Below are 12,411 nucleotides of genomic sequence, written 5' to 3' on the forward strand. Positions count from 1 at the left end.
GTGTGTGTGTGTGTGTGTGTGTGTGTGTGTGGTCCAGCTGGATGGTGTCCAGTAGATTCCAGTCCTCTCAGTACAATCAGCTTTTGTCTGTGGCCTCAATCCATTTGAAAGGACTCTGCAGACTGCAGCCTCTGCAGCGCCACCTGCAGCCTTGCCTCAGACCAGCTATTCAGACTACATTATTATATTATATTAATAAATATTAAATCTATATCCAGTGAGTTCAGTTTAAATGTCTGAGGACTTATTGTAAACTCAGACTGAGCAGACTCTCTTAGTGTACGTGATAATAACTGATCTAACGGATCTCGTGTGTCATCCCGTCCTCAGTGCCCTCGGCGGCCCCCAGGAACCTCACCTTTGATCTGTCGGAGCAGCAGCTGGCTCTGAACTGGGCCGGACTACAGGAGGAGGAGCTGCAGGGCAGACTGTTGGCCTACAAGGTGCAGTGGACTCTGGGAGGAGAACCACAGGTGAAGGCTCCTCATTGGTCCGATGTGGGTCGGGAAGCTGAACTAACTCGTCACACTTAACGTGTCCTCTGTTTTTTCAGGAGCCGCTTCTGTTTAAGGAGAACGCGGCTCAGCTGTCAGGAGGAGGACGTTTCTTCAACGCCTCCTTTCAGGTGTCGGCCTGCACCTCAGTGGGTTGTGGACCCTGGAGCCCCCCGGTGCTGGTGCTGCCGGCCTCAGGTACACGACACACCTCAGAGATGGTTTTGTGCTGCTACAGTTTGCGTGAAGACTGACTCTGTTATGTGGTTTCCACCCTCAGTCCAGGTCCCAGTCCAGCGGAGCCACATGTGGGTCGGTGTGCTGCTGGGTCTGCTGGTCGCCACCGTGGTCGGACTGCTGCTCACCGCCGTCAATCACCGCCGTGAGAAAGAGACTCAGTTTGGGTACAAAAACCATGACAAAGCTCATGTTTAGACTCAAACCAGCAGAGAATGGGGTGACCGTGCTAAGTGGAGAGCAGGGCCGCCTTTCAATCAGAGGGTCGGCGGTTTGATCCCCGGCTCCTGCTCCGCTGGTCTCATGTCTCATGCAAGACACTTAACCCCAAATGTCTCCCGTAGCTGTGCCTACGGTGTGTAGATAGATACTGAATTGGATAAAAGCGTCTGCTAAATGACTGTAATGTAATGTAATGTAATGTGAGACTCACCACAGCATCAAATGAGGATTCATCCACCGCTGAAAGTAGTCCCAGACTAAAGACTCCAGAGAATTAGTGATGAAAGTATATATAACAGTGTTTTTAAAGATTGACGTCTTTACTGGGAACCAACGAGTCACACAGTGGGTTTGAGTCTGAACACTTAGAACCTGAACCTTTCTGTCCGTCTGTAGTTCGGTCTTCAAGCCTCCGGGTCCCGAGTGCTCGGTGTCCTTCACGGCGGCTCGATCCTTCAACAGAAACTGTGTCGAGCTGCAGGAGTCCACATGTGAGTCTGTTTGATCCTCCATCACTCACTTCAATGAGCAAGAGTTACATGTTAGACAGCACAGTCAGACGGAGAGGTGCACTTTGGGTAATATAGGCGAAGAATGTATGGAATAAAAAAAAAGATCCATTTAGATCCTTTCTGTGTGTGTCTGCATGTGTGTGTGTGTGTGTGTGTGTGTGTCTGTCTCTGTGTGTGTGTCTGCATGTGTGTGTGTCTGTCTCTGTGTCTGTGTCTGTGTGTGTATATGTGTGTGTGTGTGTGTGTGTGTGTGTGTGTGTGTGTGTGTGTGTGACTGTGTATGTTTCTGTGTGTGTGTGTCTCCCTCCAGTGGACAGTCTCGGTATAAATGAGGACCTGAAGAACAAACTGCAGGACGTTCTGATCCCAGAGAGGCTGCTCACACTGGGACACATGCTGGGGAAAGGTAACACAACAACACACTAATACACACACAACACAAAAATACACACTAATACACACACAACACACTGATGCACAACACAAAAAATACACACACATCAATTCCTTCCTTTTTTAAATTCAGCATCTAAAAGTAAATCTGGTTCCTGAAGCAGAACCTCTGGTGAAGTGAAAGCAGTTTGATTCTCAGAATGAATGAATGAAGTGAAGGAATAAATGAAATGAGGCGTGTGTGTTTACCTGTGCAGGTGAGTTTGGCTCGGTGCGCGAGGCGTTCCTGAAGAAGGAGGACTCGTCCGTCCTGAAGGTGGCGGTCAAAGTGCTGAAATGTGAGACATTTTCTTCTTCTTTGGTGTTTGTTGATCAGTGTGTTGAAAGGAAGCGATGAAACGCAACGAAATGGAAGTGAAGGCTCAGCGTGACAAAGGAAAATACAAGTTTAAATATGTATTTTGAAGGAAATCACAGGTGTGAAATTTCATAAATGTTTTTGTTCGTATATCAAATATTGTACAGAAAATGCAGTTTGTGCTGAAACACTAAAAGCAGTTGAAGTGTGAGTTAAAGTGTAAACATAGTTGAAGTGTAAAAACCAAAAAGCAGATGAAATCAGTTGAAGCACAATCATGAAGGAGTTTGAAATGATACAAATGTAAACAGTGAAAGTGGTTGAACAGTTGAGGAATAAGAACTGAAAGCAGTTGAAGTGTTGGCTGATATCTAAGCCTTTAAAGATGAAAACAATGAAATCATCTGAAATGTCAGCTGAAGTGTAAATTAGTGTAAGTTAAAAGCAGCTTGGTCATCAATTGACGAGTAAGCACTGAAAGCAGTTGAAGTGGTTTCATAGATGAAATCAAAATGGCCGCAGCTCACTGAGCTCTGAGCGGCCGCCACAGCTTTTCAATTTATAAGATAAAAAAAACTGTTAAAATATAAGTTGAAGTGTAAGTAATGGACAGTGACAACAGTCGAAATATCTTTCAAAGTGTTTAAACTGTCAGTGGAGGAGGAAGAATCAGTCAGAGTAGAAGCTGAAAGCAGTTGAAGTGTTGTTTGATTAACGTGTGTATGTGTGTGTGTGTGTGTGTGTGTGTGTGTGTGTGTGTGTGTGTGTGTGTGTGTTCCAGCTGACATCACTTCCTCAGGTGACATCGAGCAGTGTCTGAAGGAGGCGGCCTACATGAAGGACTTCCACCATCCGAACGTCATCCAGCTCATCGGTAACACACACACACACACACACACACACACACACACACACACACACACACTTGACCAGGGGTCAAAGGTCAGACGGTTTGATTGACAGTTTCTCTCGTCCAATAGGAGTGAGTCTTCACCGCCGTCCTGTCCAGCGGCTGCCGATCCCGATGGTGGTTCTTCCGTTCATGAAGCACGGAGATCTGCACACGTTCCTGCTGCTGTCTCGACTCGGAGAACATCCTTTTGTAAGAGAACGTCCTTTTGTAGGAGAAAATCCTTTTTAAGAGAATGTTCTTTTGTAGGAGAACGTTCTTTTGTAAGAGAACATTCTTTTGTAGGAGAACGTTCTTTTGTAGGAGAACGTCCTTTTGTAAGAGAACGTCCTTTTGTAGGAGAACATCCTTTTTAAGAGAATGTTCTTTTGTAGTAGAACGTTCTTTTGTAGGAGAACGTCCTTTTGTAAGAGAACGTTCTTTTGTAGGAGAACGTTCTTTTGTAAGAGAACGTTCTTTTGTAAGAGAACAGCACATTTGTAAAGTGAAGCAGAAGAACATTAGAGAGGTTTTAGTACAGAGATTTCAAACAAGGTCTCCAAATTTTAGACATTTACACATTTTGCACAGTATGTGCTATTTTAATTTTGTCATGTACCATACTATATATTTCACTTGTATATATCACTAATGGTGTTCAATACATCCAAATACAGCAGTTATGGCTTCATTTGAAGGCCAGGATCCTCTGTGTTTTTTCACATTCCAGCTCTCTCCCTCTTTACATGGCTGTAGCTCAGCCCCACGCGGGGGGATTAGCAACATTGAAACCTCCTTCGCATCCTTAGAGCCAATAGAATTCACTTAAATTGAGAGAGGGAAGATTGACAGCACTGTTTGCCAATCAGAATCAAAAAAGTGCTGGCCAGCGTCAAAACTAAAATCCGATTTGCTGAAAGTCAAATCATGATATCTGCTTAGTACAGCCTCATAGACGTTCAAAAGGACTTTGAGTGCAACACAGGATATTCGGTAAACACATTTGAATCTGGATTAACCGGGAGAAAGGCTTCGTCTTCTCAAAAAGTAAGGTGCTGTTTATGATCATAAGCGATATTGAGTTTGGTAATGCTGATGTCTGTTAGCTCATAACTCAGTAATGGTGTGTCATAGCGGAATATGAGTCATATGCCTGTAATCCTCAGGTTACTGGCGATCTTTTGGGGTAACGTGTGTTAGCATTGAGCTACAGAGCACAGTGTGAGAGGCATAAATGTGGCGAGTGGGTCTGCCTATGGGGCGCTATACGGATTTTGATATTTGGTAATATATATAGTTTTGTCTGAGTTGTGTTTGGAGTGTGTACAAACAGCTGGCATGACTGAATGGGTGAATTTTTGGATGAATGCGTGAGCCCCCACCGGGGGGGGGGGGATCTCGGGTCCAGAAAGGAAAAAAACACTGTTTAATTCTTTATGTTGTAGCCGGTTAACGGCCCATAAATCACCAACACTTTGTCCTTAAAATACAATAAGGTAAGTCTTGTCCGTAAGGGTTCTCTAAAATGTTCACTTAAAAGACCTCAGAAACTAAAGGTACCTCTGACTCTCTGTTAGTAGAGTCTACGATGATCCATGGAGACAGTGAACGCATCACGAGGAGATGAAAACACAAGATACACTGAACATTTTGACAAATTAGGACAAACAGAAACACAAAACGTCAACAATCTGTAATATTTCATACATTAACCTTTGAGTCCTTTTTGTTCTTCTTCTTATTATATAACAATGTAAACATATGTCCTCATATCCTCATGTCTTCATGTCCTTGTGTCCTCATGTCTTCATGTCCTTGTGTCCTCCTGTCCTCGTGCCCTTGTATCCTCGTGTCCTCATGTCTTCATATCTTTGCGTCCTCATGTCTTCATATCTTCATGTCCTCATGTCCTAATGTCCTCATATCTTCGTATCCTCATTTCCTATGTCCTCATGTCCTATGTCCCTCCAGGACTTGTCCCTGCAGACCCTGCTGGGTTTCATGTTGGACATCTCTCGGGGGATGGAGTACCTGAGTACCCGGAGCATCATCCACCGAGACCTCGCCGCCCGAAACTGCATGTCAGTCCTCCAATCAGCTAGCAGAAGTATCAGGCCACGCCTCCTCATTTACATACAGCTCAAACAGACACAAAATATAACTTTGATATTTTTTTATTTAATGTTTCTATTTGATTTTTTCTGCTCTTCAGTTCTTTGATTTGTACAAATAACAAATATTAATAGAAGTGTGTGTGTGTGTGTGTGTGTGTGTGTGTGTTCCAGGCTCAATGAGAACATGACTGTGTGTGTAGCAGACTTTGGTCTCTCTAAGAAGATCTACAGTGGAGATTATTACAGACAAGGTTCTGTTTCTAAACTTCCTGTGAAGTGGATCGCTCTGGAGAGTCTGGCTGACAACGTGTACACTACTCAGAGTGATGTGGTACTGATACACACACACACACACACACACACACACACGCACACACAGAGAGACACACACTCACAGTACTTTACACAGTACAGCAGAATCTTTCACTGATCCTGGTTTGTGTGTGTGTGTGTGTGTGTGTGTCTCTCAGTGGGCGTTCGGTGTCACCATGTGGGAGGTCCTAACTCGAGGTCAGACTCCGTATCCCGGTGTAGAGAACTCAGAGATCTACGAGTATCTGATCAAAGGAGAACGACTGAAGAAACCTGCAGACTGTAGAGACGACATGTGAGTGTGAACGCTGCTTCATCTCTTCATCTATTCATCTGATGAATGAATATATAATCAATATGTAATCACTATATAATCATTATATGATAAATATTTAATGAATATATAATGAATATGTAATGAATTTATCATGAATATGTAATGAAAATATAATCAATATATGATAAATATTTAATGAATATTTAATGCATATATAATATAATGAATATATCATGAATATGTAATCACTATATAATGAATATGTAATCAATATATAATCAATATATAATGAATATGTAATCAATACATAATGAATATGTAATCACTATATAATGAATATGTAATCAATATATAATGAATATGTAATCACTATATAATGAATATGTAATCAATATATAATGAATATGTAATCACTATATAATGAATATGTAATCAATATATAATGAATATGTAATCACTATATAATGAATATGTAATCAATATATAATCAATATGTAATCACTATATAATGAATATGTAATCAATATATAATCAATATGTAATCAATATATAATGAATATGTAATGAATATGTAATCAATATATAATGAATATGTATCAATATATAATGATTATGTAATGATTATGTAATCAATATGTAATCAATATATAATCAATATATAATGAATCCTGCGTGACGTTGATGTCTCTCTTCTTCTTCTGTGGTGCTTCCTGTCAGCTATGACGTCATGCACAGCTGTTGGAGTCCGGTCCCTAAATGTCGTCCTAGTTTCCAACATCTGGTTTCTCAGCTGGAGACGCTGTGTGGCCCTGCCCCCCCGCTGAGGGAGGCTCTGCTGTATGTCAACCTGGAGGAGGGGGGCGGGGCCTATGAGGAGGGGGGAGGGGACTCTGAAGAGGGGGGCGGGGCCTCTGAGGGCCCGAGCTGGAGCGTCCCATGGCAGCTCCGGGCGGAGGACGAGGAGAAGGACTGGCTGATGGTGGGGTCAGAGATAACGATGGCCATCGGAGGAGACTACAGGTACATCATGGGCCCCTGTGAGGAGGGGGGGGAAGGCCCTATGGTCAGAGAAGAGGACGAGGACGTCGTCATTAATGTCTGACCAATCACAGCGCTCCTCCTCCCACCTGATTGGACCAGAAAGCTGCTCACTTTAAGGCCCCGAGCAGCAGCAGGCGGGTGGAGACACACAGTCAGTACTTCTGATACACTGCTACTCTGTGTACTCATGGTACTCTGTGTACTGGTAGTGCCCTCAGTTAGTACTTACTGTGTACTGATAGTACCCTCTCTGTGTACTGATAGTACTCTCTGTGTGCTGATAGTACTGATAGTACCCTCTCTGTGTACTGATAGTACTCTCTGTGTACTGATAGTACCCTCTCTGTGTACTGATAGTACTCTGTTTCAGTTCCTAGTTGTTTCTCTTCAGCTCTGTTTTAAAGGGACAAACTAACCCTAACTTGAACTTGGTAACTCGTTCTCAGACGTCTTTAAAGACTTTGGACGTTTGAAGACGTCTCTTTGGACAATTGAAGACGTCTCTTTGGATATTTGAAGACGTCTCTTTGGACGTTGAAAGACGTCTCTTTGGATATTTGAAGACGTCTTTTTGGACGTTTGAAGACGTCTCTTTGGACGCTTGAAGACGCCTCTTTGGACGTTTGAAGACGTCTCTTTAGATGTTTGAAGACGTCTCTTTGGACGTTTGAAGACGTCTCTTTGGACGTGTCCACTTATCTTTAGATGTAAAGTGAGATCTTTGCTGACGGACTCTGACCGGTGCTCTGAGTGAACTACAGTAACATCTGTCTGAAGTCAGCTAGCGTTAGCATGAGGCAAAGACTAGCTGAGTTCACTAGGTCTGAAGTCAGCTAGCATTAGCCTCATGCTAACGCTAGCCTCATGCTAACACTAGACCCAGTGAAGCCGTTTGTGTTGATCACTTTCAGATCAACGATGTTTTTAGTTTGTGTAATAAACGGAACTGTTTTTAACTGTCGCTCACAAACAGATAAAAAGCTCAAATGTACATTTTGTTAAATTGATTTTCTCGTCTCTTTAGCTCTAATATTAATATTAATGTTTGTTTCTTTTGTGCAATATGAGTTGATCCTAAGGTGTAGTTTTATGATATAGATTAATATGGTCATTAAATACATAGAGACTACAGGGGGCCCAGGGCTCCAAAGGGCCCCTGAAGTGTCTCTCTGGCTCTGAACTCTCTTCTTTCACTGAAACACTGAAACATTACGTTAATAACATAGAGCCAATAACATTATGTTAATAACATTCTGTTAGTGACATTACGTTAGTAACATTCTGCTAATAACATTACGTTAATAACATTCTGTTAATAACATTACGTTAATAACATTCTGCAAATAACATTCTGCTAATAACATTCTGTTAATAACATTCTGTTAATAACATTACGTTAATAACATTCTGCAAATAACATTCTGCTAATAACATTCTGTTAATAACATTACGTTAATAACATTACGTTAATAACATTACGTTTATAACATTCTGTTAATAACAACATTCTGTTAATAACATTCTGCTAATAACATTCTCCTAATAACATTCTGTTAATAACATTATGTTTATAACATTCTGTTAATAACATTACGTTAATAACATTCTGCAAATAACATTCTGCTAATAACATTCTGTTAATAACATTCTGTTAATAACATTACGTTTATAACATTCTGTTAATAACAACATTCTGTTAATAACATTCTGCTATTAACATTCTGCTAATAACATTCTGCTAATAACATTCTGTTAATAACATTACGTTTATAACATTCTGTTAATAACAACATTCTGTTAATAACATTCTGCTATTAACATTCTGCTAATAACATTCTGTTAATAACATTATGTTTATAACATTCTGTTAATAACAACATTCTGCAAATACCATTACGTCAATAACATTACGTTAATAACATTACATTAATAACAACATTCTGTTAATAACATTCTGCTAATAACATTACATTAATAACATTACCTTAATAACATTACGTTAATATTATTCTACTAATAACATTACATTAATAACATTCTGCTAATAACATTACATTAATAACATCACGTTAATAACATTACGTTAATAACATTACGTTAATAACATTACCTTAATAACATTACATTAATATTATTCTGCTAATAACATTACATTAATAACATTCTGCTAATAACATCACGTTAATAACATTACGTTAATAACATCACGTTAATAACATTACGTTAATAACATTACGTTAACAACATTCTGTTAATAACATTACATTAATAACATTACGTGAATAACATTATGTTAATAACATTATGTTAATAACATTACGTTAATGTGTTTTAATTACTTGAAGGTTTCATCTGTAAAAAGTAACAATAAATTTAATTGAACTGTTCTGAGGATTAAAGGGACCGAATGTTTTAATGTGTCTCATGTTTTATATCATCAAACAAGGAACTTATTCAAGACCAGACTGTCTGTCTGTCTGTCTCTACCTGTCTGTCTGCCTGCCTGTTTGTCTGTCTGTCTCTACCTGACCGTCTGCCTGCCTGCCTGTCTGTCTGTCTGTCTGCCAGCCACTGACTTCAGATCTGTGAATAAAGTGTTATTGTGTCACGTGAGTTTCTCTCTGCAGCCAAAATATTAATAATAATATTACACTATGTATTAATATATTACAGAACATATTAATATGTTACAGAACATTAATATATTACACTATGTATTAATATATTACAGAAGATATTAATATATTACAGAAGATATTAATATATTACACAATGTATTCATATATTACAGAACATATTCATATATTATAGAACATATTCATATATTACACTATGTATTCATATATTACAGAACATATTCATATATTACAGAACATATTAATATATTACACTATGTAATAATATGTTACAGAACATATTCATATATTACACTATGTATTAATATATTACAGAACATTAATACATTACACTATGTATTAATATATTACAGAACATATTAATATATTACACTATGTATTAATATATTACAGAACATATTCATATATTACACTATGTATTAATATATTACAGAACATATTACACTGTATTAATATATAACAGAACATGTTAATATATTACAGACATGAACAGAGGGAGTCAGACTCTCTAAAACCAGTCCAGTATAATCACATTAAGATTCTTTGAGAAACAGAAACCAGTAGAACATCTACAGTACTTCAGTAAAAGTACACAAGTATTCATCAATAGATCAATATGTTGGGTTTGTGTGTCAACAATAATTTGATGTTTTTATTATTTGTTTTTACACAAACACTTAAATCTGTAAATATGACGTAATGTACAATGAAATCACTCCAATAGAAATACTTCTGGTGTACTTTATAATATATATATATATATATATATATATATATATATATATATATATATATATATATATATATATAAAAAAAATCAACAATCAACATTTCAGCTTTAAGATACAAGAGAAGAGTGTGTGATTAGTGATGTTCAGACACACAGACACTCTAACACACACTAACACTCACTCACACACACACACACACACACAGAGACTCACACACACACGTGTTCATGTCCACACGACTACGTTTCCATTTTAAAGTCATCACTGAGTTCAGAGCACCGTAACCAGATGAGTTGATAAACGATGACGTGTTCACTACTTCATTGGTTATCAGTCAAGACGTGTCCTTCTCTGATTGGTCACTGATCACATGAGATCACAGTGTTAACTAGCAGGTTAATATAACATGAGACCACAGTGTTAACTAGCAGGTTAATATAACATGAGGATCACAGTGTTAACTAGCAGGTTAATATAACATGAGGATCACAGGTGACCTGGTTGTGTTTACTAGCAGGTTAATATAACATGAGGATCACGGGTGACCTGGTTGTGTTAACTAGCAGGTTAATATAACATGAGGATCATGGGTGACCTGGTTGTGTTAACTAGCAGGTTAATATAACATGAGGATCACAGTGTTAACTAGCAGGTTAATACAACATGAGATCATGGTGTTAACTACCAGGTTAATATAACATGAGACCACAGTGTTAAAGCGTCAGTGAGCAGCGAGTCCAGCGGAGGATCAGACCTACGGACATGTCTGAACTCACAGTTTGAGGCTTTGAGGAGGAAGGACACAAAACGGAGGACTTTCTTATTATTATTATTTCTTAACTATTGTGAAGTTCACACACAAACTGTAAAGGAACTAAACATTGATTGCTCTCCAGTAGACAGACTTCAGCTGCAGAGACGTGTGATGATCACATTTATTGATCCACAATCTAGTAAACTTTTATGTGCAAGAGTTCATTTTTAAATGTATTTGATGAGAGATATATAAAGACCTGCAGCACTTAAACTTAGTCTGAAAATGTGTCTGTTTGACTTTATAGAAGATCTTAGGAACAAACACCACCTTTCATTATTACAGACTACTTTATTACTCTGTCGTATTATTTAACTCAGCAAACAATCTACTTCCGGTTTACACCGGAACCATCATGCTCAGAGTACGTGAGAGTCACGTGATGTTTGTTTACAGGTGTGTCGTATTCCTTAATGTTGTGAAGATAACAGCGTCACAATGTTAGCTCTGGCTGTTTGTTTACCTTCGTCTTCACATAAATAATGAAACAACAAATTCCATCAGTCCTCCCCCATTGCGCATGCGCCGTATTCCACGCCCCATTGCCGCACACTCGCAGCCTAACGTTACATTTAAACAATGTGGAGATTTTAAGCGTTATTAGGAACAGTTACACGTCATCGATCACATACACGCTGCTACGTTTACGGCGTTACACTCCAGCCGTAAATCAGAGTCTTACGACGTAATAACGTCCGTAACGAGCTATTGGTAGTTAGATGACGTCACTGTACTAACCGTCCATTCAATAACACGAGATCCGTTAAACAACATGGCGGCGGCTCTTTGTCCGTTAAAGGAGGTATGTTCAGGGTCTCTCTGAGGACTAGTGTTTCACACTAAAATCACACAAACGCACCACGTCCCTCATTCTGGTTTATTACGAGATTAACGGACATTAACCGACATTAACGGGGTCTCCCCGGAGGGGTCGTATCGCGGTAAAAACAAGCAGTGAAATACGTGACCCGGTCTCACGAAGCTCTGAAGCTCAACTGGTTTAAAACACATTTAATTCCGCCACCAATTACGACAAACACGGTTAACCATTAAACTACCAACTGTGTTCCAGTTAAACCTCCTGATCTTCCGATCAACCTGATCGATCACTAGATAACCGTTATTAGCTCCATCTGACCCGGTTTACGTTCAATAACGTCCCAGTTCCACTCAAACTGGAGGTAACTATTCTGTCAGACTGTCATGGCGTCTGTCCTCCTCATCCGGGTTAGTTTAAATATTTCACTAACGGTAGAGCCCGATCTACCGGACAGAAGATACCGTAAATAACGGGACCACAAATCCTCCGGGCCAAGTTTTTAAACCCAGGTGGTGGCATCAAAGATGGCGTCCGAGTCTGCGCAGTAGCGACGAAGACGAT

At 39.4% G+C, this 12,411-nt stretch overlaps 1 protein-coding gene across 1 annotated transcript in view; it reads left to right on the plus strand.

Annotated features, from left to right (window-relative positions):
- tyro3 (TYRO3 protein tyrosine kinase) overlaps positions 1-9,265 on the plus strand; it is a 19,085-nt gene extending 9,820 nt beyond the window's left edge. The window contains exons 8-19 of the mRNA XM_068737228.1: positions 331-473; positions 554-692; positions 775-898; positions 1,350-1,444; positions 1,776-1,871; positions 2,116-2,196; positions 2,998-3,090; positions 3,197-3,318; positions 5,077-5,186; positions 5,391-5,550; positions 5,690-5,826; positions 6,526-9,265. Of these exons, the coding sequence (XP_068593329.1) occupies positions 331-473; positions 554-692; positions 775-898; positions 1,350-1,444; positions 1,776-1,871; positions 2,116-2,196; positions 2,998-3,090; positions 3,197-3,318; positions 5,077-5,186; positions 5,391-5,550; positions 5,690-5,826; positions 6,526-6,910 (1,685 nt within the window). The 3' untranslated portion in view covers positions 6,911-9,265. The remainder of the gene's footprint in view (positions 1-330; positions 474-553; positions 693-774; positions 899-1,349; positions 1,445-1,775; positions 1,872-2,115; positions 2,197-2,997; positions 3,091-3,196; positions 3,319-5,076; positions 5,187-5,390; positions 5,551-5,689; positions 5,827-6,525) is intronic.
- Positions 9,266-12,411: the final 3,146 nt, after the last annotated feature.

Source organism: Cebidichthys violaceus, unplaced genomic scaffold (assembly GCF_023349555.1).
Source record: "Cebidichthys violaceus isolate CVI_PGR_0920_01 unplaced genomic scaffold, fCebVio1.0.p SCAF_77, whole genome shotgun sequence".
NCBI classification, from domain to species: Eukaryota; Metazoa; Chordata; class Actinopteri; order Perciformes; family Stichaeidae; genus Cebidichthys; species Cebidichthys violaceus.